General features: G+C 44.9%; 1 protein-coding gene across 5 annotated transcripts in view; it reads right to left on the bottom strand.

Annotated features, from left to right (window-relative positions):
• Positions 1-27,800, bottom strand: part of MAD1L1 (mitotic arrest deficient 1 like 1) — a 376,769-nt gene that overhangs the window by 60,114 nt on the left and 288,855 nt on the right. Inside the window, exon 18 of one of the 5 annotated variants that reach the window (XM_050905939.1) lies at positions 19,454-19,510. The exons of 3 other annotated variants lie outside the window; for them this stretch is intronic. In XM_050905939.1, coding sequence (XP_050761896.1) covers positions 19,502-19,510 — 9 coding nt within the window. In that variant the 3' untranslated portion in view covers positions 19,454-19,501. Of the gene's footprint in view, positions 1-19,453; positions 19,511-26,864; positions 26,922-27,800 lie in introns of those variants that run through there. One more of the 5 variants, XM_050905940.1, reaches the window with a different exon arrangement.

Genomic DNA, 27,800 nt, shown 5'->3' with positions numbered 1-27,800 from the left:
TTGATGGAGGAGGTGACAAACTCTAAGCAAACAGCTCAGAGCTGAAGCAGAGAGAGAAATACAAAGTCAGGATAGAAACTGTGCTTCTTAGTTCTCTTTCTCACCACCTGTGAACATTTGATACAGATGTTAAGGTACAGCCAGACACTCAACACAAGTAAATGGACATATTGTAAGTCCAGAAGTATCCCAACTAAAGTATTGGATTTATTGAAACACTTGATGATGGTTGTATAGTCACACCGAAGCTACAGGCACATGAAAGGCTGTAGTCACTAACAACGTTATAATGGAAGGAGAATAATTTGCCCCAGAGCTTTAAATCCATCTCTACAAGACAGTATCAGAAATTTCCAGCCAAAAATCTTTGTCTCTGGTCAGCTCCTTCGCTGCTCTGTGCAGGGTGTGTGGCAGCGAGTGCATGTATTTATTTCAGACATGACTTCAGTCTGCAAAATAGGAGCAATCTGTCAATGTGGCTGAGAGCCAACCCATCTCCTCGGTATCTTGGTGCAGAATATACAGGCTCCACCACAGACGTTGTGTTGTGGCATCCCACTTCTGGTGGCCAGGCCAACCTGCTTTTGAATTGAATCGCTCCGAAGAGCTGCTCAACTTTTGTTGGTCTCAGTGAAGTATTTTATACAAAATGCAACAGCTCTTATGCATAGGACCAAAGGAAAGGAAGCCCTATGTATCTCCTCCAAGAGGGTGGCCAGGACACCTTTCTGGGTGTTTTGGACATTGGTCTCCACTCTGAAGAACATTTGAGTTTCCAGACCTCAGTGTAAGCAGGAGGAATGGCTATCCCCCAGCTGGGACACCCCTGTTCTGGCACACTCCTATGGGGAGGCAGAAGCGAGGTCAGATCTTTAAGAGCTGAAGAGAAAAAACAAACCCTGGGTTCCCATGGTCTGGGTCAGTGTCCTAAAGGCAACATGACCTTGTGTCTCCCCTCCTCAAACATATTCACTGAGGCTTCACAGCAACTCCATCTGAATTGACTAAAAGTGTCCCAAAGTGCTTTTTTCCAATTAATTTTGCCAGATATCATGAAGGACTCCTTCCTACACATGTGGGATTTGCCTTCAAATCAAAGGATTCCTGGGCAAGGCAAAACACTGGTTTTTGGCAACCTCTTTTTTAAATAAAGGCTTGAAACGGAGCTTATCAATTTGGACTGGCAAGCCATGCCCCTGTGCCAGCAAAATGAGCAAGGAAAAATTATTAAATACATGTGCAAATCCCCTGTGGCAGTTTAATATGGAAAGAGAAATAATTTGACGTGGCTCAGGGCAGAGGATAACCGCACCTCTGTGATTTGGTAGTGCTCTTTCCAAGAGTTAACAAACCATCGGATAAAGTACTGGACAGTAGTGAACAGAAAATAGGGAACAGTCTGGAATATACAATAATGCAACTTTTTAAATTGGTGGCTTATACTTATCTGAAATCTTGTGCACTTTATTTACGATAGGCCCAGGAGAGTACTGAAAAGCACTAGAGAGAGGAAAGAAAGAGGCTTTCATAAAACCCCCCAGAAATTCTGAGAAAACTGTATGAAGGGACAAAACCAAGAGGCTCATAAAAGAGGTCTATAAAATACTGAGATTATAATAAAGGAAGAAAGGGCACAGCTATTTGTCCTGGAAGAGGAGACCAGGAGAGAACTCAACTGAAAAGATAAAATTTAAGGACTTTAATTTTCATGCAACGTATGTGTTAATTAACCTGTGCAACCACTGCTGTAGGGGAGCAGAAGCACAGAATTTAATGAAAATTAGAACAGACAACAACATCCCATTTTCTAAATGGCATTTCTGCCATTTCCATTTTGCTTTCGAGAATGGGATATGGTCAAAAGAAACCTCCTTTTCATCACATTATTAACAATGCAGTAACTGATCAGCATTTCATTATGTTTTCCTAAGTTGAGAATAACTTCTGCGGCAGCACTCACAGCTGGTAGCTCCGACGGCGAAACGCTGCTGAGTTACTCTTTCTGGGCAAGGTTTTGCCCGCTCTGCCCCTGCTCTGCTTTAAGGGCAGGACAAGATGAGGGTGGTTGTCCTGTCCCTGCTTTCCTCGCTGCCATCCGCAAAGTGCTGCTGTAGGTGGGGATGGAGCGCAGTGGGGAAATGCGTGAATGCATTCATCGGTTAACTTCGTAAAACCCTTCCCGTCATATTGCACCTAAAGACTGAGACACGGCTAAGCCAGAGACACACTGCAACTTAACACAAAGTTTCAGGCAGACTTGTTACCTGCTCCCATCCCCTGCCATTATAAAAGCTGAAAAACACAAGGGAAAAAAAGTCTATTTATTGTTGGGTTGCTTGCCAAATGCAGAGTCAGCATTTTTGGTACGTACAATCAGCGTTTCTTTGTCAGTCACTTCTCCACCTGCTTTCACGTAGCGAGTGAAAAGGATAAAATACCTTTTTTCTAGCAAAATGATTGTAAAGCCACTTCAAATTAGTGGAGGGGTGCAGGCACAGGTGCAGCTCTCAGCTGCTGCACTCGAAGATGACAGGGTTACAAGCTGGCAGTGTCACTCTTTGGCTGCAGAACCTCTATTGCAGCAGCTCTCAGCCCTACGACTTTCCTCCACTCTCAACTTTGTGAAATTCTGACTTTTGAGAGCTGACATCATTCAATCCTTCTCCCTGCTGGAACTGATATATTTCAGAGATGCACTGGTAAAAGCACAGAGTGCTCATGAGATGTGCTATCCCAAGAGTAATTTTCCCTTTGTAAATAAATTTTGGCCACCACCCAGTCTGGGTGGGATGACTGGGAAGCAGCTGATATTTGAAATCTCAACCATAGCATGAAAATAGTCTTTAATGAACTGTGTGTCTGAGGAAAAAAGAATTGGCTGCAAAATAACAAGTGATAACCCTTGGAAAAATAAGCGAAGCATATGCAGGAGGAAACTCCATTAGAGCACTAGCCATGCAATTAAAGATGGATGTGGTAAACTCGTGTGCAAGCAGTTCACGGTGCTGCTGTGACCCACAGGCCCATTAGCTCTGGAGCAAGGGTAAGCTGATTAGCTCTGGAGAAGGATGATGGCAGAACTCATCAGCTAAGCTTGTTAGCTGCCACACAAAGTTGGTGTACCTTGGAAGCTTTGCAAAGTGATTAGCTTGGGGTGGGAGGAGGCAGCAGAGCCTGTTACAGTAGATGAATAACCCAAAGCAGTCACTGCGTGGGCACGAGCTCTGTGTACAGATCGGCTGCCTGGGCTCTGGCTGCCTGGCAAAGCTGGGGGGAGAGGGTCTGCCTCAGTTGGGGTACAGGGGAAAAGACACCCATTCCAGGCCACAGTATGTCTGCAGCCTGCCAAGCCCGTGTCTTGGTCACAAGCCAAGGTCTGCAGCCTTCTTGCACAATAGAATTGAGCCCCCACGGTCTGCAAGTCCTCCTAAATCCCTGCCTGCCATCGCTGAGTGAGCTGGGATCTGCACCACGAAAGGCTGGGGAGGCGGATGCTGTCTCTTTGCCAGCCCAGGACAAGTACCACCAACTCTCCCCAAAATACCTCTTGACCAAGTCTATTTTAAATGCAAACCAGAGGAGCAGGATAATTCAGCCCAATGAGAAATGACAATTTTCTTCCATCTCCCTTCAGTCTGCACAGTGACGCCCTGCAGTCATTCAAGAACAATTCCTTTCTCATTCATGAAACGAATTCAAAGAGGTACGGCTCTAAACACCTCTCTTCCTTCTGTGGTGGGACCCTGCTTCAGCCATCTAGCTGGGAATATGACCAACACTTTGTGCATTTTTATACAGTACGGAAACCATTTTGTCCCATCTTAAAATGGTTCATACAGCTCGTTACAAGCTGCTTCAGCTCTCCGAAAACTGCACAAACCTACTTCCACTCGAACTGCCTGCCCACAAGCTGAAGCAAAAAAAGAGCTTTGGTCTTTCTGCCAATTCACTATGGCTGAAGTCTTGTACATGTCAGCTTCTCTTTGCTGTTTTTTTTTTTTCTTTTTTCCATAAAAACAAGACTGGGACAAGAATATTAAATGTTAAAAACCCAAGGAAAATAAATATTTAAAAAGCTTTAATCACAAAACCACAGATTATTTAGGCTACATGTGGCTATAAGAGTGTAGCAAATGTCTATAAGGGTGTAGAAAGTTAATTCTCTAGGGTACAACCGAAGAGGGAAAATACGTGCTTTAACTTAACACTTTCTAATTTCGAAGTGCCTACCTGCAAAAGTTCATTGTGAATGCACAGAGATGTCTTATGCATTCATTAAGTCTGTTTGGTTAATCTGCTTTTACATAAAACCAAAATAGATTCATAAACTTCTCCAAACTGCCCCAGCATTGCCAGCATTCTTCCCTTTCTGACAAGCTTTGCAAGACTTGATTTGATTAAAACCTTTCCTTAAATTTCCATATCCCGAAGTCAAGGTTCTAGATGACAATCTTTGTTTTTGTTTCAAAATAAAGAAACTTTACAGTTGCAAAGAAAACATGATGCAAGTAAAACCGACAGCTCAAAACCAGATGGCAAATAAAATTAACTCAAAGCATATTGTTATTTTTACATTGCATTTACAATTTTCAACACTCATATTTGGCAATACTGCTGTCCCTCATTTTATGTAGGTTAAAAGTGAGAAGCAGCTGTCTGCTCACTCCAAAGTCAAGTATTTACCCCCAGGTAGGATCTATTTATGTGCATTTAACCAACTATTTATAGTAATTCGAAAACAGAAGGTTTTTATGAAAAGTGCTGTCACAGCCTTCACTATAACAGCATCGCTAACATCTTCTCCCTGCTCCCACCGGACCTTCTAATTTGGTAACTCCTTTGGTAAAGATGAGCTGGAATGTTGGGACCTGTGATATTAAAATTTCTTTGAGCAACCCCTCTACTTCCCCAGTTGCTTTTTTGCTGCTTGTAGCAATAAATCTTCCAGTCATGCTGCCAGGCACCAAAACACTTATTACTTTTATTAGATAGGCTACTAGGGCTTTGGGAAGTATTAATAGTCCATCAGAAGAGACACTGGCACCAGTCTCCAGGTACTCGAGGCAGAACATCTCTGCGCGACGTGGATGGTGATGAGCACAGGACGAATGCATAGCCAGATGAGATAGTGTGTCACCCACAGACATAATCTCCCTTCATCCCACGAATCTATTCTCCCTACTGTCCTTTCCAAGAAACATGACAGTCACACAGTGAGATTTCTAAAATGAGATATATGCCCCAGTCCCTTAGCAAAGCAGCAGTAGGAGGAAGAAAAACAATTCGTTTCTAGAAGCTGATATTCATCACTCTTTGCCCTATTCACTGCTCCTACCACAGCAAACAGGACTATTCTCATTCCCAAGCTTGACTGCGCAAAGATCCATTAGATAAAAAAATATATCTAAATGAGAAATGCAGCAAAAAGAAATGAGTTTAGACAGCTCCTCCTCTCTGATCTTGACTATAATAATTATGTCCATGTCGTGTGAATTCATGGCTGCACATCCTCAGCATAGCTCATTTTACCCACTAACTTCAAAATCCTCTTCCAGCTGTTCCTCCCTCTCCTCACCCACCCTTCCAGGTGTCCAAAAATTCACTCATTTCTCTTTATCATCAAAGCTTTCCGTGACATGGCCTTTCCTTAACGCAGGTACTCCTCAGCAGCCACAGACAGACCTTGCTCTGCTAAGGAAGGTTTGTAGCTTTGAAGCCCAGAAGACAGTTTCACCCTTGAGCCCTCCCATGCTTTTCCCTATGCTGCCCTTCCAGGCTGGAAGAGACTTTTGGGAGCAATCCATGCAGACATTAACACATCCTTCCTTCAAATCTTTCCAGACGCCCTCCTGCAGAGAGAGCTACAAAACTCTGGCAGTCGATCAAGACAGGCAGGTGACAAGCCAGCTCTGTCCCTCTTCCTCTTGCTGGCTGCCAGGTTCCTGCTGTGCCCTTCGACCTCCCTGTACTGCCAATTAACAAACCAAATGAACCAACAACCACAAGTGTAAACTCACGACACTGTGCCAACCACCACCTAGTCCGTTTGCTCATGTGCTGTTCCTTCCTTCGATACTCCTTCAGGTTTTGCTTTTCGACTGTGAGCTTTCCGGATAAAGCATCTATCTCCACTTATTTTTTCATACAAGAGCCAGTACTAATGTGGTTAATAATAGCAGCTAACCTTTGACTGCTAAAGTATTAGCAATGCCACCCATAAAGCTGTGTTCTATTTAGTGAGTTGTCAGAGCAGTAGCATCATTAAAAAGCACATGCACATAACTAATGTATGTAGAACACTGCGATACAATCAATAGGTTGGTTGATGTTTTATTCCAAAACTGATGGAAGCAAAGGGCTCGGCAGTGAGAACTGCTGAAAGCAGGGAAGCAAGGCAGGTTAACACTCTCATACCGTAATGGTCCTACCACCTGGTTTGCAATAGCAAGTTCTGGTGAAAGCAATACATGTGGTTTTTGAAACCCAAATGACCCCCACGGTCTGTGGACTTTCACTGGCATACTACTGTCCACTTCGTTATCCCACCACTTGCACCGGGGCTTCTCCTCTATTATCCCTAATTCTTCCTTCAGCTTTGTACTGAGACCAGTACTTTTACGAGTACCCTCACTCACTCTCCTAATGATTTCTGCCTGGATTTGCAAGCTCTTTATTCCTTCTCTTCTTGTTTCACATCAGAGGAACGAAGACTTTCGCTGCCTAGTGTTAGCTTTGTGTCTGTACACGATGTTCTCACTGGGCTCACTGGGACCTGCAGGCTTTATAATTAGGGCCAGAATTCAAGCAGCACCAAGCACACTTGCAAAGATTTTCTTCAAAACCAAAAGGAAACTTCCCCACTCTTTCCCAGCGCAGGCCCTCCCTCCTGCCGCAGCTCCGCAGGCTAAAGATCACTGCTAAAGAAAAAAGCAACCACCTTTCCCTCCCCAGCACAGCGAACCCGGCTTGCTCTCCATGAGCAGCAACCCACCAGCCAAGGCTGCAGTTCCAGGCCGCAAGCTTCAGAGCTCTTTCCTGGTGTTGCATTAACCAATCTCTTTGTAGGCAACCAGGGACTGCAGCAGCCTGTCTCCCCACAGAGCTGAGAGACCCGCAGTACTTCTTCGGAAGACCGATTCCCTCCCGCACAGCCACGTCAGCCGCTCTGCACACGCCGGCTTGACCCAGCGATCCCCAAGCTCCTGCCCCACAAGTGTTCCCTCCAGCCCGTTTGGCAGCTCCCACGGGGGGAAGATGGGACCTGTTGATTTCTGCAGTTTTGTATAAGTGTGAATTGATGAGCTACTTCAGGAAGCTAATATTAATTCCTGGAATAACGTGTCAGGGCTGCCTTGCTGATTACCCCTTATTCCTGTCTGCTTACAAACAATGATTACAGTCTAATCTCAGCACTCTTGGAGGAGCTGCGGAGAGTACCCTTCATCTAGTGTAATTATGTTCCAGCTCCCTTGGAGCTGAGGCTCTTACTCACTCCTAGCATTATCTGCAGACTAATCTAGTCGGCTGGAATGGAGGTAAAAATTACTCCAAAGAGCTGTAGTAAGCTCTTGCTCTGGCTCCAAAGCCAAGTTAAAGAAACCAAATTGTTTTGTAACGGTCAGACAAAGGCAGAGGATGAAGGAGAGATGGATCCAGCATATGGCAAAAGCGAGTGTTTGCTGGCACTACCGACAGTCGGGGTTACTTTAATACAACTCAATGAATCCCGTTTTCTGCAGAGATGCTCAGCCTGCTGTGTTTCCTTCAGCCTCCAGTGTGCTCCCACCCATTCCCAGCAGGATGGATACACAGCAGACATCTCTGGAAGCGCTTTTAAAAGAAAGCCTTTTCCCAATGGGACTTGGTCATACGGTCTCCCCCAAGTTGCTCCTCCACACTTCAGTGAGACCTCACACGGTACTATGAGGCAGTAAGTGCCAAAACATCGCCAGCCTTTCAAACATGATGGGAAGGCTTAGCTGTTTCCAGAACTTTTGTTCTAAATATCAAAGTCAAATACAGTATACGCCTGATTTAATCCTGAAAGGCTTCCAGGCAACTTCATTTTGCCTAAAAAACACTTCTAGGTAACTGTGTATGTCAACACCCTCTAAATCCATTTTCTGATTATGTTCTTTTCTCCAAGACCTTCAAATTATAATGTTGTTGTAACTGTTTCCCTTCAACATAACTACATTCTAGAAGGACATCAAAATTTCCTGCTTCTCTTGTTAAAAACACACACAGTTTTATACCACCTCCTTGCGCAGACACGACTACGATCCTCTGCTCAGCCACAGGAAAGACGTCTCCCTCCGAGGCTGAGAACAGGATCCTGTGCTGCCTTCCCTTGCTGGTGACACTGGTGGTGGCGATGGGACAGGACGACGGTAACATGTACTGGCAACCACAGCACAGGCTCTCCAGAGACCGCAGCATGCACTATGGTTGTCAGCACAGGCTGAAACTCTGACCGCTGTTTCTTATTCAATACTGCCACAGGTACCTGCTAGATTAAGCATGCAAAAAAATCTGTTTGCACGTGTTGCAATCACATTTTGCCTTTGCTGGGGGGACGTATCTGTGAGCAGCAACCCACCCCTGTGAATGAAGCAAAGGGATGTACTCCAACCATGCCTGAAGCGCACGCGGTTTAACTGCAGTAATCTGGGAAGTGAGACGTCACTCCCCAAAGCCTGATCTCCCAGAAGGCAACCTGATACCTGGGCTGCCAAAGGTCCTGTGTTTTAATTAAGTGTTAAATCTAGTTTGTTGGGTTTTTTTTAAATCTAGTAAGATGTTTCTCCTTCCCACAGTGCCGTCACTCTTTGCTGTGCTGTAATTCAGTAAGGAGAACAGTTAATTAAGTTTGAACAACAGTGTCTAATGACTTCTATTTAAAGCTGTTCATAAAAAAAATATTACAAGCCCTTAGAAATTACCTAACTTTGGAAGCTAACATGGTACCTTAAGAGAATAAAACAGTATAGTCCTGCACACTCCCACTTCATAGGTATATCTTCTACCCCAAGCAGAACAGTGGAGCAAGGCATCCACTACTGCCCTACAAATACTTATTTTAAATTTAAGTCCTGATGAGAACACCATAAAAATAACAAAATGTCTCTGGATGCAGGGATCAAAATGAGTACTAACAGCATCACTGTTAAGTGCAGTTTCATTTAAAATATTCTTCAGATGCAGGAGTAATACAGCTGCTTCTAACCTGTGTGGGGCTGTGGCCTTGAGGAAAGAGACAGAAAAGCAAAAAAGTCCTGAAGAGATGGGAAATACAGAGGAGACAACAAAATGAGACAGTCTAGAAAACCAGACAGCAGTCCAACCAAAGCAGAATCACCCAAACTCTCAACAGGAGAAGGTAATCTCACCACAAGTGGCTTGAAAAAGGAACTGAGGATAAGAGAAGGGGGAACGGAGGGTTAGCTATTCTGTTCGCCGTCTGTACAGCTTAATGCTTACGTTCATCTCTAGTATTCAACAACATGCACAGAGGTTATGCTGAGACATGTGATGGTATAGGGCCACTTCTAGCCCCTACACCAGAGGAACTCCAAGAGTAAAACACACACAGAGATTTAGAGATGTCACTGGTAGATGATAAACACTGGAATTAACAAAGAAATTAATAAGAAGGCTGTTCAAATATTAGCCTAATTTAGCACAGAAGAGGAGATCTAGTGCAGCATTAACCTCAGACAGACCCTTTAAAAACACATCCTGGAAGACGTGTGCTCACTACACCCACTCACCGAAGTATCTCTAGTGAGTTTCCTCCTACCTGGTATCTTGGATCTGGAGGGAACCCCTCAAGGTAACTTGCTTCCTAGTCTCAACTCCCGCTTAATGCATAGACTTGGAGTTGTTAGGATTGCAAAAGGGAAGCCTTATTTTTCTTATTCTTGTTGGCAGAGAAGAAGTGACAAAGACAACTATCCACCACTGTTCTTCATGAACATCACATAGCCACAACACAAGGATCACACCTGATTTATTTTCTATGCAGCCCTAATAAAAAGACCTCTGCTCAGACTCTACTCAAACTAAATCTTGCCAACATAATAAATAGAAACATGAAAATGAAGCCTAGTTTCATCCTCCTTTTTGAAGTCACCAAAGGGACATACTGAAGGGAGTTCAGCCTTTCCCCCAGAGAGGAGATGGATTCCACTGGTCCCCCATGATGGGGACACATATTTACCTCCTTGCTGTCAAAGCCATCCTAGGTGTCATTTCACCATATAGCTCTCCCTGTAACTTGGCAACTTTACTCACTTCACAAAATCACCTGCAAGCTCCCATACCACATCTCTTATCCTCAGAGGATCATGAATCACCAAGGCAGGATAATATTTGAGGACCTAAAAGTGTACTGAAGTTGTTAAAAAATAAATCGGCCTTAAAATTGAACGTGTATACCAGTGGACAAGAAAGGAGCAATATTGTAGCCTGACTCCAGAAGGTTTTCAGGAGCAATCCAGAGAATACGAGGCCTGTAAAACTTATTTCTGTACCAAATAAAACTAAACAAGAAACAATAAACCCCCAGGTGAAAATAATACTCATAAATAAAGAAAACATTCCTCTCCTATCTAGTAGAATTCTCCAAAATTCTTAAGGAAAAAAAAAAAGAATCCTTGAGGATTAGGTTTAATTACTTGGATTTTCAAAGCCTCTGTGACAAAGTACCATCAGGAAGGCTACCAGAAAACTGTCTGAGCAACGGAGCAAGGGATAGAGTTCTATTACAAATCTAGAAATTAACTGAATGAAATTAAAAAAGGAGGTATAATACCTGATCAATATTCAACATAGCAAAAGATTACACTGGCGTTCCCCGAGGACCCGTTTTGTCTAACATATTCTTCAGCTATTTGCATAGGAGAGTGAGCTGTGATGTGGTGAGACTGCATATGCCATTATTGGTTTGGGGGGCATTGAGCTGACCTTGGCTAGTTTGCCTCTTAGGAGCACTAAAACGCTTCGTCTTCACTGCGGGTTATCTTGGGAGAGGTTCACTTGCTTTAGTTACAGAAAATATAAAAACACAGCTGTTTAGCAGTTAAGGAGAAACCTAAAAGAAAGCACAGAATAATGAAGATATTTACTCTTTTCTTGCAAGATGCGAGGGAAATGATACCCAGAGGAACTGAATGGCAATTTTAAATAGATACAAACCCCTCTTTTCTCAAGCCCTGAATTGACCTCTGGAGCTCACTGTCACAGGCTGTCTCTCAGATCAAGAGTTCAGAAAAGTCCAAAACTGGATTAGATACATTCATAGCAAGCTAGTGGTGAAACACATTTACCACAGCTTATGAAAAACATCTTTTATAAAGATACCACGGTAGTTTCTTAGGCAGGTTTACACCACAATGTGTTTTGAAAACTGAAAATAAACCATCTTTCTATGTTTGAACAAAACTGAAAAACCTCCCTCTAACTTGCAAGCAATAAAAACTAACACTTCAATAGCAACTTGCACACCAGAATTGGAACACCTTGACAGACTAGCAGTCATTACTGCTCCCATTTCACAGATGGGGAATGAGACAGAGTGAAACAGTCAGTAGCGGAGCTGGATTACAGTCAGGGGATTCCTGGATTTTTCAGCTGCCTGCTTGCCAAGAGGCTACTGTATCTGCTGACCAGCGAGAAACATGCAAAGCGGCAGAGCGAATCTCAATGGTGAAGAAGAGGAGCATCCTCAGCTGTTCTCAGTCCCTCACCCATCCCATCCATGGCCCAAATCTGGGCAGCTTTGCACTGCGGTGGAGGGCTCCCCAGGGAGCTGCGCACTTCAACAGCGTTCGCTGGAAGCACATACCCCTCTGGGATATGTATAGGATAACTACGAACACTATGTACAGGATAACTTTCCAAAACCAATTCTATCAGTTCCCTCAATTCCCTACGGACTGTGATTTGCATGCAGATATTTACAGGCAGCAGAGGGCTGGCAGGCTCAGGAGGAGCAGGAGGGCTGGCAGGCTCAGGAGGAGCAGAAGAGCTGCCATCCAATTTGGCCAAGAGCTCCAGCAATGCCCCTTCTCACTTTTTACGCCAGGTTGCGCACATAGGTGGATGTTTGAGGTTGAGCCCGTCTACTGTCAGCTAGGAAGCAACTGTTCAAAGCAGTATACGGATAGCTGAGGAAAGCCTGCCCTTCACGGTTTCCTCTTCTGTGTCAAGCCAACCCTGTGGTCAGCCACCAGCTCTCTCCACAATCCAACCCCTCGCTTCCCTCCAGGTGACCATATTTGCTTTCCAAATGTTCTTCTGTCAGACACACGTCCTCCCGCTGAGCTGCACAATCCAGTGTCTGCACACATTCGCTTTTACGATTTAAAAAAAAAAAAAAGAAAGGAATTTATCTTTAAAACCTGTAACAGCTTGAGGAATCTCTAGAGTGAAACAGGAGGAGGGAAGGGGGAACCCAGGTTAAAAAAAGCTGTTAATTAGAGTCAAATTTGCTGCTTAACGTGTCAAGAACTAGTGAGTTACAAGTTAATCAACTGTTCTGAGTTCCTTGGGAGAGCAATAAACCTGATGCCTGAAAATGGAAGGAGAAGGACAAGGTCACGGTCTTCAAAGAAGGTGCCTTTAAAATTGCTTAACCCTAAGGTCCAAGCTGGGAGCATCCTCAAAGAAGCCAGGACTTCCCCCATTCTGAACATCCTGTTGTATCACTAATCATCAGCACTCCAAGTCTTCCACAGTACGGTCAGGTTCAGAGCTATTTCCTTTCTTCCCTTTTATCTGCACTAGTTGGGACTTCTATAACGTGTGACAAAAGGCACAGAAAAGATCGGTAACTCTTCGAACCCTTGATTTTTTGTTTCCGCTGTTCCTTTTCAAAGGATGTTGCAAAAGCCTAAAGCAAAAGGCAGAAAAGAAACATGGAAGAGTCAGAGAGTATCCATCAAGCCCTGAGTTCAGGATCCTGCATTCCTTGTGCAAGAGCTATGAACATCTCCCTACACCACGCAGTAAAAGGAGCTGGCACAGCAGGAACTGCCTTAAAGAATAAATTAATAAAAACAGCAGAGAAAAGAGAGTGAATAAAGCCTGTCAAGAAATGAAGGGTTTTGGAGATTGAGTATTTCCCACATTTTAATGCATCTGGGAGATAGAAGGCAAATGATGGGTGATTTTCTTTTGCCATTGAACTATGGAAAGATTTAATCTATTTTCACTCCAATTTACTCTTTGCAAGTCTAGCCTAGATGGAGTACATTCTTCTTCCCTGCAACGTGCTAGCCATCATTACCGTTTCTCTGTGATGGCTAAGAGAAGAAAAGCTGCAGTTGCTATGGGATCTCTGTCATCACCCAAGAGCTTTCCCAATGGGGGAAAAAAAAGGGAGCCAGAAGATAAATATTTATAGCAGAGGATTCCACCAGACTTTTAAACTTCTGCTAAAAGAGGAGGCATTAAAAACTTTTTTTTTTTTTTGATTGAGACACAGCAGTTGTGAACCCCATCAGCAAGCATACACTCAACTCCAATAAAGTTGTTAATCCACGAATATCATTCATCACTCAACAGCAGTTCAACTGGGCCATCTTAGTGGTGCAGGTGAGGTTTTGCCAAACAAAGAGGAGGAGGTAGGCTCTCTCATCTGGAGAACTTTTGGTTGTACTCCTTCCAGTGCTCTGCCCCCCGACAGCAAGCTCCTGCACAGAGGCTGAACTATTGCTCTTTATAACGATCAAAGACAACGATACGGCTGTTTACTGTGCTAGATGGCAGCGGGTGTTGCAGTTGTGGCTGCCAGGCAGGCAGACGACGTGGGAACAGCACGGCACGAGGCTCGCTCCCGGCTCAACACGGCATGGCAGAACTGGACGTTGCTCAGTGTGGGCACCGCGGTAGACCATGCTTTCTCTGCTTTTGCCACCATGCTCTGCATCCCTCTTCTCTTCCCTGCACGGATGCTGCTGGAAGTTTTTAAAAGAAAAATCCTTTTCCTGAGAGATTTCTTCTCCTGCCTTGCAACCTCTACTTAGTTTAGGGGGCAAATGTGCTATCCGACTGTTGTGGAGACAACATGGACTCCTGAGGTTGGGACTTGGCACAGAAAGGAAGAGGAACAGATGCTCATAGATTTAATTGCAAAATATAATTACCCACAGTTTTGAACACTACATACAACATATTCTTGTAAATGTAAAACAATGGGAAGTGCCCTCTGTGTCCTTGTGGACACCCTGGGTGTTCCTCCAGATCTTACCCATATTTTCCATACTGCAACATTTCAGCACTGGAAGCAGCAGCCTTCAGAAATGTGGGGAGCACGGAGGATTGCTTCACGTATAGCAAAGTAATCTTTTTAGCGCTAATTTTCTTGTTCCTCTACAACACCCAGATCCTGAGGGAAAGCAGAGCCCAAAGCTAGCTCTGGATAAAAAGATTAGTTGCTTCTGCATTAAGATGCTTGTAATGATTCAGCAACTTAAAGCCATCTTTCTACCAACAAGGAGTCTTTGTGGTTCCTCTATAAGCCGATAGTTCAAAGGGACAAATAAAATAAAAGAATTTGACAGAAGTCATTATCACCTACAAAGCTGTTGTACATTTTTGAGTACAAATGGGTCAATTGTGCCCCAAACTTGCAGTTTTATTCAGCAGGGAGAATAATCCCATCCTTCTTTCCGAAAAGAAATCTACAATTTTGCCTTCCCTAACAAGCAATTCACCTGAAGCATTAGCAGTTAAACTAGTAAGAGCAAATGCAGTGTCATCCACAGCTCCTAGGTATGACTGTCATTTCCCAAAAGGCAGGTGAAGTGCACTCAGGACAAGCAGATCTCCTCATGGGGAGAGTGACCAGCTATCTCCTGTCTGACATCCACAATATTTCAGACTCCTTTAAAACCAGGCACTTCCAATAAACTCCAGGAGCAATCAATCCTCTGCTCTTGCTGAAAACTGTTGCTGCACAGAGGAAAATAAACTACAGAATATCTCGGCAAACAATTCAGGGTCAGAAATTTTTCTTTTCTAACAATTAGTAGAGAGCCTTTGCATACCTCCTTCAGCAGTTGCCGAGTGCGGAGGGAAGTGGAGAGGGTCACAACCTTAATTCTGGACACAAATTGGCTGCTGGTTCTCCACTGCCGAAAGGGCCAGAGGAGGTTACGGCCATGCAGTAATGAGCGAGATTACACTGCAATCAGGGAACGGAGATGTGAGCTGGAGAGACGTGCTGAAGGCAGGGAAAACATTCCTTAAATTAAACCCCTATTGTTCACCTTGTCTCTGCCTCGGTGGATAATCCATGAGACTCTGAGCTCCTGCCAGGAGCCAGTGTGAATAATTCTAGGGCATTTTTCCTACCTGTCGGTAATATAGCAGTCTATGTGCACACGAGCTTTCCACTTCTTTGAGCCATATGTACAGGAAGGTAAATTTTCTTTAATCCCTGGGAATATCCTTTCCTTTCCCTTTTTCCCAGTAAAATCTATACTGTGGTTTTTCAGGATGAAGGTGTGCAAGCTGCACTGCTGAGCAATCATGAGTGCAGTACGTGACTCCTCAGCACTTTGTGCATCGTTAGAGCGAGGTTATGAACAGGACTGGGGGGGGGGGGGGGGCTGAGGGTAATGAGACTATCATCTGTCTGGAGGATGATGTGTGAAAGTAAGGAAGGCAAATTTGCAGAGGAAACATGCTCCGTTTGTGAGGTTTCCTTCCTCTGAGACAGACTGTGAAGAGCCTCACACCTGAAGATAACCTGGTGGTAGTAAAAGCCTTTCTGAAGAAGGCTGCAGGGCAAGAATTACATGAAGATGGCAGGACTAGTCTCCTCAGTGGACACGTGACCCAGCTTCCATGTTGACATGTGCTGTATAGAAATATGAATACAGCAACAACTGGCAACTCTGTAGCTCTCAATACCAGAGACTGTGTAAGAACTTGGGAAATACTGCATTGGAACTAATGCGATGTGCTTTGAGATCTTCATTCAAAAGACTTCGTGTAAGACTGTAACGGCGTACTATATACAGTATGCTGTGATGCTAAATATATCCATGCCCACTGAGAACAGCAGCAATTTGATTTGAGTTCTATCTTTCAAACTGCTATGGATATCAACTCTTGCTTCCTTCTTCTCATTAACACCGCTGTAAAGTGCCTGGTACAAATCTACATCAAATGAATATAATTACAGAGGAAAATACATTGCATTAACCTGTATGTCTGGCCTTCCCTTGCTTTTTCTGTCTTACCGCTGTTCTTTCCCTCTTTTCTCCTTTCATTTTTGTACGGCAGTTTTGTTTCTATTTTTCTTCAAAATTAATCTTCATTGTCCTTCTTTTCTTTCAGTCTTTCACCTATTCCTTGTTTCAAGCCCAAAGTTGATTGCTTTCCCTTTTTTTTTCCAAGTTTGATTGATTTATTCTGCACTTACATAAATGATTTTATACAAAGCATATAAACTACAGAACTCCCTGCAGAATATCATAAGCACTGCTACCACCCGGGTAGGTAAGGAGGAAAAAAAAGTGAAGTTAATGAAGTGCTAAATTAAGTAAGAATCTCTTACATCATACTTTGAAGCTTGCCAAAATCTGACTCTTCAGATGTACTGCAACAGCAATTTTCTAAGACACAGGTCCTTTGCAGGCAAAAATCTTTAGTGTCAGACAGGAAAAGAAATACAGATTCTCCCAGCTGCTATAGCAGGGACCAGGGGACGAGGTAATCTTTCAAACAACCAGGCCCCAAGTCATCAGAGTGTCGCTACTGCATGGCATCCAGAACAATGCGATTCTTCTTGCCCGCTACGGAAAAGAAAGGGAAGGAAGATGAGGGAAGGTATTTCCTTTTCATATCTCATCTGAAACACCTGCAGGACTTCAGGCAAGTGATCTCTGTTGAAATTCATTGCATTGCTCAATCCATCCTTGCTTAATTCATCTCATGAAACTCTGAAATGGTACCCAGGCTACAGGCTGGCTGTCTACAGAGATGGGAATTACATCCCTAATTACAAGATATGGTACTGCCCTAATAATAAGTACTGTGCTCAAGAAGTCCCCACCCAGGGGGATGAGCTTTGACCTCTTTTAACAAAGACTGCAAAATAGTTGATAAGAACATTAAAGCAAGTCACTGCTCCAGAAACCGCGCGTTCACTTGCTCTAAGCACTCTAGTGCTGGTTGCAGAAATTAGCTTTTGAGTACATCTCACTAGTTTGAGTTGGTGATAGTTGTCTGTCCCCCAGTGCTGTAACACAGATTTGGGGCAACAGCATACAGAGGTGTAGAAGGGGAACTAGAAAGGCAGATAGTTTTACCTCCACAGTATTCACTTGTTTTACCCCACAATCCCCTAATAGCACCAGGGCAAGTTCAGCTCAACAGGTCCATTCCAGGCATTGCTGGAGAAATTAATCTGAATTTTTCATGCGTCTTCACGATGAGCCTTCACAACCCCTGGAGATGAACGGCTCCTCTACAAAACACACCCTACCCCAAAAAGAACTGGGCCTTGCTAAGCTGTCATTATTGCTCCCCACCTTTCCTTTCAGACAGCTCCTCTTGCCCTAAGAGCGCTCTCCCTCCTCAGACCGGCAGCAAAAGACCGCAGCCATCTCTAACTGGGGACATGTTTTCTTCTCCAGCACAGATTCATCGCATTTAACAGCAAACCTTCGATTATCACAGCACATGACCATAAAACTTGCTCAACTGGAAACGTTCAGCTATTTCTAACCTTGCCTTCAGTTGTCTTCTTTCTTTTGCCCCCAAAGCCATCTAAAATAGTATTCTCCTGGAACCTCTGTGCAGCCTGCCTAGCACAAAGTTAAACCATAAGTCAAAATGATTAAAATTATATGGAAATATATACATCTCCTTCAACACTGTACTGGGAACATGGCTCCTAATGGGACATCACTACACATTACTCATAAGGCCAAGACATGTGGCATTTCCCAGAGAACCTGCACATTCTCCGTTTTATGCCGGATGACTTATAAGCTGCAATCAGTCTTTTCCTTTTGGGGCTGTGCCTTCCATACGCATAATTTGAGTCCTTAAAATGAACCCCCTGATCTGGATTCCACCTGCTTGTGAGAAAAAAAAATATAAAAAAAAATCTTGGAAATATACAGCAACAAGAAACTGGCAGGACAAACTCACACTCCCACTGTGCCAAATTGCAAGTTTAGTAATTCTGTTTTCTTCCCGCTGAGTGGAAGGTGTCATTAGCTGCTGTATTTAGAGCCACAGAAAAGGTTCTTGGAGCAATCCCCAGCCTCTCTCCAAACCAGGTGGCTGATGACCATGGGAGCTCTCTGCAGCTGGGGACCTTCACCTTCATCTTCCTGCAGTCACCACTTCAATTTTAACAGAAAGGAAATAAACAGGGCAAGTGGCATGATATGAAGAGAAACCCTCAGGCTATGTCATTCTCCTCTGGGCTGAAATTCATCCCTGCATCAGGGCCACTTTAAAGTCCCTGCACTGCATAAATCACTCTTGGGTGCTTTTAACTCCAGAATAGTTTTCCTTCTGGGATAGGATTTCTCCTCTAGGCAGGTCTCTGTGGAGTACCCACTGAACCAAATCCTCATTTCTGAAGATTAATATAACAATTCAAAGAATCATCCTCTTACTGTGAGCCTTGGAGGGAGCACAAAGGCCTTAGAAATGTCCTGCAATCACGCACATGTGCACCTGGGCTTGAGTCTTGTCTGCCGGCAACAATCCTACGTGCTTTTGAGAAGGTCAGCCCATCTGACCATGAGGAGACCTCCTGCTTATGCAAACGTGCCTGTCCACTGCGAATGCCGCGCTGGCTTTGCTGGCAGCGCTGTGCGACAGGGAGGAGGAACGGCAGAGCGCGGTTGTGTTTGCTTGACGAGATTTTGAATAAATAAAGATACAAATCCATAACCATAGGCGGTCTTCATGATGCATGCAATGAGAAGAGGAGGGGGAATGTGAAGAATTGCCCCTTTCATGTGGTGACCAAGGATGGGAACGCCCTGCTGTTTCCAGATTTGTTTGGGATGGTTGAAATGAAGACCACCTGCGCTGCCTGAGAATTGGGAAAATCTGTGCAAACATTCATTATTTATAAGATAGCTGTCCAGAGGCAAATTGCCTGGAATCCATTAAAGGGAGAAATCCCAGCTCCCTCTGGCAGTTGCCTGGCACAGGCCTTTTCCACTGACAAAAAGGGAGGGAAAAAAATCACTTTCATTTCTAATTAATCTTCTGGTATATAATACTTTTAATTAGGAAAAAAAAAAATCTGCATGCTCTTTGAGAGTGGAAGGAAGGAGCCAAAAACGAGGCAGAAAGCTCTGGCATCTTGGCTGCAGTTCAGGCCTCGTCTTCTTTAAATCTGCCGGAGCAGGTGAACCCTGCAGCCTGCTGCTTCGCTCTCCGTGATACGACTGAAGCCCCCGCAACGCTTCAAGGGTCTGCTTTGGAGACGAGGAGTAGGACCATGTGTGTACAGACTTGGCTATTGACCCTGGAAAAGACAATCCAGGTGAAGATAAGCAGGGAAGAAAAGTATTCGAAAGATGCCTCAGACAGAAATGAAGCGGACTCTGTTGGACAAAGCATGGGCAAGACAAGCAGAAAGGCCCAGGGACAAGGAAATACAACCCATACATTATCTCTTCAAAATAATACCCCCCCCAAAAGTTCATTCCCCAACCCCAAATTTCCTAGCCCTTCTTTCTCCTTGTAATGTCTCTCTTCCCTGCATTCATTATTAATGCCACTGGGGGTACAGATTTGCGCTTTCGTTTCTGAAAAATTAATTCAATGATTAAAATTTCAGTCCCTGAGTGATGGAAGCGGCTCAGGCAAGCTGGAGATGCCCCTTTGCAGTTTGAAAGCCTTTGGTATGCTGCCCGCTTACCCCCTGCATGAGAAGCCTCCCTGTAGACCTAGCTCAAGGGGGAAAAACTGGTAGGAAAATGTGTTTTCAAGTTGATCAAGTTCCGCTTTTGTGGAGAAGTCATTTCAGTTTAATACCCTATCAATGCTCAATTCAGTGCAGAGAGCAAACCCCAGGTTCTCCCAAAGCTCAAGTTCTCACGACTTTCTACGTGGTCCCCTGGGTAAGGGAAAATCTCCAAATGAACATAGATACTAATCAACACTGTACATCTGTCACTCACTGGCAAGCTGACTGTTGGCTGAGAGACTTTTGGTGTGGCTAATGAAATTTTCTATGACATTGTGCTTAAAACGAAAAAACAGCAGGGAAAGGCCCTCGGAGAAAGACACCTTCTCAACTCACAAAAAATGTGGATTTTCTCATCTGCACCCATGCCTATCAGCGGAAAGAGCAAGACCCAAGGAACCTGCGAACTGGCGAGGAAAGGGGGCCAGATCACACAGTGCCCACCCCGGGGGGCAATTTTGCCCCATTCCAGAAAAGCAGTGAACCCCACTGCAAATTCAGTATCAGCTCAAGAAGGTCCTTTCCTGGGCTGCAGCGGAGCTACCCTTCCCATCAGCTCTGCATCAAAGGAAAAAGCAGGCAAAAAGCCTGCGTAATTCTCCACTCTCAACTCCTGGCACTGTTATTTTTATTTATTTTAAAACAAATATGACAGGGAAGTCAGAGCTCTGAACGGCACACAGAGCTGAGGAGCTCAGAACCCTTCTCCAGATTTAGATAAGAGAAGGAGGAGGAAGGGCTGGATTTAAACTTACAGATACCGATTTCATTCCTAACGTGCTAAAAAATGGCAAAACAGAACAAACACAAAAAAATAAGACTACCTTTTCCATGGCACTTTACTGAGTAAAAACCCAACTAAACCTTGAAGCAGAATAAAGACGGCAAACTCCTCCATCGTTGGGAAGCAGCATCTTTCCACTCACATATCAGCAACAGGCTGAGAACATGGTGGGAACTCAGGGCAGCACTGGCAGGATATTCCCCACCAGCCAACACAGCACTGCTTGTGCTGCCGTCGTGGGGATAAGAAAGGGACAAAGAGGAACGGGAAGCGCTGCGAGGAATTCTGCCGAAATCCTCTGCAGGCAGGAAAATAGCAAAGCTCTGAAACTGAGAACCGATTTTCTCTGAAGCAACAGGATTAGTGACAGCCCACGTTGCACTTCATTGGGGTTGTGACAACTACAGGAACACTGCTCACTCAAAGCCAACTCCTGGATTCAGACACCGTGCGTTTGCTCCTGAAATATTTTACCAAAGCAAAGTTTCTAAAAACTCTACTAAATCGTGAATTTGGGGGAAAAACCTCTTTGCTAGCTCCAGAAGAAAACACGCTGTGTGTATCACCAGCACTGTGCTACCAGGAACAAAAAGCAACGCATGGAAACCTACTTTTTACCGCATTTGCTGAAACTTTGCAGGGTGAATGTGCAGAATGTTGGTTGCTTGGAAAACTCGCTGCTTTTCTTCCTCGAGATGTGGCTTTGTGGAGGTTTCAGAATACGTGGGGTTTTATGTGCTGGTCAACTCCTGAAGTTATTCTGAGCTGAGAGCCTTTAGCACTGTGGTCCTGTATCTACAGGACAGACAGAGCATCAGTACGTGCAGTATTGGCTCCCTCGCATGTTTTCATGTGCCAGCCTTCCTGCCTTGGGACAGGTTCATTCATCCTGCTCTTACAGGGTCCAGGTGGTTTTACTGAACCCGTAGCTATTAAATCTCCCCTTCGGAAAAGGCTCCAGAGCAGGATACATCCCACCTTGCAGCAGCGTTGCCTCCAGCCTCGTGACACCAACACACCTGAGCAATGACGTGCAGGGGTGCACAGCCCTGACGCTCCGTGCAGAGCAAAGAGGAAATGGAAATGCTGGAACAAGCACTTTGGCACAGCTTCTTGGCTGGGCTAAAGGTTTATTCCTGGGATGCTGCTTTCCTGCAGACTAAGGAAAATTAAATTTAGCACTTTGCAAATAAATAGGTTAAGGCTGAAAGGACACTATTTAGGAATTTACTGCTTACAGCAGCCTCAGAGATTATAGATCCATCACCGTCTATTACCTTGCTAGTTACTGCTTCCACTCTGTCTATCTTCCCTACTTACAGAGCGGTCCTTTCATCAGGTCTTTTTCTGTTCCAACTTGAAACTGTCATCACTCTAACGGAATTATATGAAGAAAAACAACTTTGGGCTGCAGTGACTCTGCCAAGAAGCCAAGGACATCTCCTGTGCTTTCCCAGGACAACACGGTGAGATTCTTGCCTGACAGAGACATGCACAGACGTCTGACAACCTCCTGGGAAATACAGTGACGGACAGCTGTTTAAACACATATACAAAATCTCTGGGCCTCCGTGCAACTGTCAGCTGGGCCCTTTCAACACCCAGAAACACAAGAGCTTTCGCAGGGACGGCAAACCGACAGCTGACTGGTAACCCTTGCTGTGGATTCATCGTAGCTACATTGCACATGGCATGAGAACTAGTCACTGAATGCACCAACATGATTATAAACCCCTGCCTCCTGCTGCATGCACCTCTTCCACTATCTGCTTCATATAAAAATCATCTGCAGACAGTCCCCTCCTCAGAGTCGGATACATCCCAGAAATGCAAAGTGACAGCTAGCACATGAAACGCTCTCCAGAGCCTTCCATTAAGACAGACAAACCCTTCAGTTTAAGGTTGAAATTTATGTCAGCTCCCCAGAACATGGTTGATATAGATCCACTGTTACCAGCTACCTACTTTAGCTGAAACTGAATACAGATTAGGGACAAATTAAAATTTTCAAGCCTCAGTTTGATATATTCCCTCCAAGATACAGGCAGACAGGCTTGTCGTCTTCTAGAAGCTAAAGATGCTATCAAAAGGTAATCTTGGGAGTTACCAAAGCTGGAGGTCATCCTCAACTCTCAAATTCCCTGCTTCCCCCGTGGAGGAGAAAGCAGCAATGTGATTTAGCTATGAATCCTTATAAGATAGGTTTGACATAAAATACCTTTCCGCACTTCTTCCTCAAAGGATGTTCTCATGCAATTGGCAAAAAAGAAAATACATTAAATCCAAAGTCCTAAAATAGTACTAAGTTACCTGCTCTTACCGCTAATATTCACATGGGGCAGAATGAATGCTTTTTGTGTGTGGAGTTAGGATGATTCATGTCCTTGTTTGTTTGAAGCAAATGTGAGAACAGGATAGGTTTTTCACCATTTCCATGTAGATGAATAAAGAGAGTTGTTACGTTATTAAATCCTAACATTAATCTGTATCCATGTTAAGTATTAATTTCTTAAGTATACAGAACGTAAAGAGCTGAGCTGCAAAAACTGTTGTTCTGTAGCATAGGGTAGGACTCCACTAGAATCACAGCAGCCAGTCCCCGTAACAAAGCTCTCCAGAAGGATTTTCAGTGTACTGCTGCATTCTGTCAATGCTCCACAGATACACCACCGTGGCATGGACACTAGCATTAATAGACTCATATTGCACCTCTGACAGGACATGTTATGATCCAGAGAGCCTGCATGGCATGTTGTGCTTAAGATTCCCCGATGCTGTGAAGTGCATCAAATCTTCGAGAAATGCCATGACTGAATGCTTGATGTGCTTCCAACTCTCTCCAGCAATAACTGCCTCCAAATAGAGGTGGGATGCCTTGGAGCAAAGCAGAAGGTACACTCACAGCGGTTATTATTTTTGCTTTCCTACAAGCAGTTTCTCAAAAAGAAAATGTAAGAGACCTCTGCGTAGGTAAAGGTCTCAGGGAACACCCAAACACAGCAGAGACTGGGATCCCATGAAGAAGAGCTGTCTAACAAGCTTTGAAATATGGGCTCTTATCTTAAACTGGCAAGCCAGTTTGAGAGAAAGTGTATTAACTGGTTTATGCAACGCTAACTTTATGGTTAAGAGCCATGTAGTAATTGAGCATTTAGACTTTGAAGCATGGAAGCAATACAAGGATGACAGAGGAACGTATGGCTGTGAGATCCCAGCTCCCGGCTCACCCCTGATGGTGCTGCTATGACCTGGGGCACTCACATGCTGGCGGGTGCTTTGCTGGATGTTACCAACTGCATCTCACCTCAGAGGTGTTTCCTGGAGTTAACTGCTTTTCCTAGCAGTCTTCTCACAAAGCTGTTCCTGGAACATACAGGGAAAAGGTGAAGAAGTGGTACAAAAGTGATCTTGAAGTCCCTTGGCAATGCTCTGACTGCATGCCCTCTGCACCACCAACCACTCCTTACAGCCAGCTAAAAAGAGGCTTCAGGGATGTCCATGTGGGATCACAAGTGGAGGAAAGGGCCACCGGGATTACTAAAGTCCCTGACACCATTTGTCACACAGGGATGGCATGGAAGATGATGTCGTGACAGTCTTGCTGCGGCTGAACACGCTGGCCTTGGAGCAGACCAACAGAGGCCCAGAACTGACACAAGGCAGGAGAGGTGGCCTGTCCCCTCCTCCTCATGTCCAAAGACAGACGAATAATTGAGACTGTGGTGCAGCCAGAGAACATGGCTGAGATGTGGGGTACTCAAACTCAAGACTTTTCCCCCGCAAAAGGATAAAAACCTCCAGCAATTTCCACTCCTTTTCATGTGCAGCTTTGAACATAACCATACACAAGCAACCAGCAGGGTTGTGGTTTGCTGACACGGCTCTGCGTGTTCTGCAAATTCACAACAGAGCAGGCAGGGAAAGCAACAAGCGTGCATCAAAAGCTGCTTTGCAAAACACCCATTTCATGCGTGCTGCAGCGAGGCCTTCGTATTCCCCCATCGCCCGGACTCAAAGGCATCGCCTTTTCCTTCAAGACTGCCGATCACACAGGCTCTAAGTAGAACATCTTTTGAAACTACCAGAGACTCAAATAAATAAAATTAAATACACTGAAGAGATTTAATGCCAGCTGAATCGGGTACCCACAGAAAAGGAAAGGAGTGGCCATACCACCCCAGGCCCCCGGCCCACGCTGGCTGCACCACGCGTCTGAGGGACAATTTGCTGCGTCCATTCATGTCTAACAAAAGCTGGCTGCACCGGTTACATCTCCAACCCATTCACACACAGCTTCCCCACCGCAGAACATTTTGAAAAGCTTCTCAAACCCCCGTGAAAGTCCATGAATGGTAATATCCTGCACCCAGGTGAGAGGGATAGAGAAAACCAGAAGGTCGAGTGACCTAGAGCAAAGCCATGCGGCGATTTAGCAGCAGAGATGGGAACGAGAATCCGGGAGGGGTTTTGCTTACGTCTCCTCTGCTTTATCCGTTATTTAACACCATCTTCATCTCATGGTGCGTAAACACAGTCCTGTCAGCCCACACAGTCCTTTGTAAGCTGTTCAAATACAGCAGCAGGCGGACACAGACATCCTTCTCTCCCGAGACCTCCCGCAGGGACACCGGGCACAGCCAGTGACAAGAACAACTCTTCTTCAGCAAATTGCAATCACACGGGTGCTGGGAATGTGGTGGGGGAGGAGAGGCTTTTATTGTAGCAGGTAAGTGAGCCAGGATCTGCTCTGCCTCCTGCTAACTTACGCTGACATAGCAGCAGCTTCTGTGTTGTCCGGGGCGCAGGGTTGTGCTGTGGCGTGCAAGGCTGCCTGGCTCTGCCATACGGCACGAGGATGGAGTCAGCAGCTGCCTGGTCTGGGGCACAGGCAGAGCTAGGGCACGACCTGGCCCGTGCGTTGTCCTACACCACGCATCCCTCCAGGGCTGCAGATGTTGCTACACCAGCCTGGATGCTCTGGTTTAACTAAATTCTCATCAGTGACCTGTGCTCCATGTTGGTGCACGTGACTCTCCCTAGAAAGCATGGGCTGTCTCTCCCATTTCATTAAATAAGAGATATTTTAATGAAGGAAAAGGGGATTTGGAGGGAGGTGAATTGAAAACTTATTAAAAAAAAGGTGTATTCCAGTAATTTGGTTACTTACTGTTATTGCACAATCATAGAAGCATTTAGGTTGGAAAAGACCTTTAAGATCATCGAGTCCAACCGTAAACCTAACACTGCCAAGTCCACTAGAAGCCATGGAAACAGATGCTGAGGTCCTTCAGCTGGGATGGCTGATGTCTGCCATGTCCTGTTGCCTGGATGAGGCCACCAGCAGTACTGACAGTGATGGTGGCTGAAGTCAGGTGCAGAATTTGTGGGAATAACTTGAAGTTGCCTTTTTTCAATGCCTTGCTCCTTTGCCGAGAGAGGGGAAGTGCAGATGGAGAGGCAGAGCTCATGCTACCACAAGCAGGGTGCTGCAGGGAGGGAAACCTGGAGATACAGCACCGGCACTGCCATGTCCGTGGGGCATGAAGGAGCAAAGGGAAGGGAAACTGCAAAGGAACTTGGTGGCCAACAGCTGACGATTACAATTCCCTGTTTGCTTTGCAGAGGGACAGCCTGAATCTCAGATGGCATCTGTGAGCCAACCTCACGTTTCCTGCCCAAAAACAGGCCTGCTTTTTTGAAGTGACGGGTTATGTATCTGCCTCACAGCGTAACACATCAGTCACTCCATCAGAGAGGATGCACCCACCAGTAAGACAAATCTCTGACCTTTCAGAGAGCCTCACACGTATCATCCTCCTGCTAGTCAGGAAAGACTCAGTCACTGGAATAATTCTCCAACATCATCAGCATTAATTACCTGCATGGCTGGGTCTACCCTGGCAGACTCAGAGGCATGGCAGGGAAGGTGAGCAAGTGGTGCCAACATGCTGGAAGCGGGTATTGCGCCAGACCAACAGGTAACAGGGGAGTGTATTCCCCAACCCAAAGTTGCTCTGTGTTCCCCATCAGCACAGTCTCTTTATCCTCACAACAGTCTAGTGACAGTGGCAGGAGCATCATCCACCTCATACAGATACGAAACAGAGGCAGAGAAAGAGCTTGGAACGAGGCTTCAGCCCAGCCTCCTGAAGTCTTGGAGCAGCATCTTTTTGCTTAGAAATTCTGCAGTAAAAAGAAAACCTTTTGTTAGATCTCTCCACTATCCTCGAGGTGACTGGTCTCATTTGAATAAAAAAAAAAAAAAAAAAGGAAAAAACCCTACCCTGCCCTAGGGGATAGGCAGTTGTTCAGGGAAGCACATGCAGTAAGAAACTGTGTTGGGAGGAATAAAAGCATGAGAAAAAGCAGAATAAGATGAAGACAGTAGCAAGAACTAAAGTTAGGTCCTAACATGAAACAAGCTGCTATAATATCTGAAAGAAAATGATGCGTAGGAAGTTTAAATACAGGATTTGATGCTGTAACACCATAGATTGTTCAACAGCTCCTGTTTTAGAGCTGCTGATTAGTGCAACCCAAGATAGGTCCTTGCTGACCCTTCCAGGAATCCCAGCGCAATCATCTGGCAGGAAGGCATCACGCTCGCACAGCAACGGCAGGCGTTCCCAGAGCTGAGCAGAAATCAAGTCTCCAACAACCACACAGGCAAATTGAAAACAAAATATAAAAATAAAATAACTTGTAATTAACAAGAATGAGGAGTTAACAGAGGCCTACAATCTCTAATCAATCTCTTGCTGCCTGGCCTGCTCCACCGATGAGTTCCATTGTTATTTTTGATTGTGCGTGCAAGAGTGTAAGACGGCTGCTAGAAGAATAGCACTCAATCAAAACTGTGATTTCTTTCTCCCCTTGAGACTCATCAAGGGTGCGGCAGTAGGAGAGGGGAGAAGATAGAGATGCAAAAAGAAACAAACAGCTAGAACATGCTTCTCAGAGATAGTCTGCTGGGTTCAAGGAGGAAATAACTGAAACTGCAGGTATGCCAAGCATGCGACTCAGATTCAGAGCTCCCAACAGTGCTGTCAGCTTCAAGACAAA

This window comes from Gymnogyps californianus, chromosome 15 (assembly GCF_018139145.2).
Source record: "Gymnogyps californianus isolate 813 chromosome 15, ASM1813914v2, whole genome shotgun sequence".
Taxonomy (NCBI): Eukaryota; Metazoa; Chordata; class Aves; order Accipitriformes; family Cathartidae; genus Gymnogyps; species Gymnogyps californianus.
This window is presented reverse-complemented; position numbering and strand designations above follow the sequence as displayed.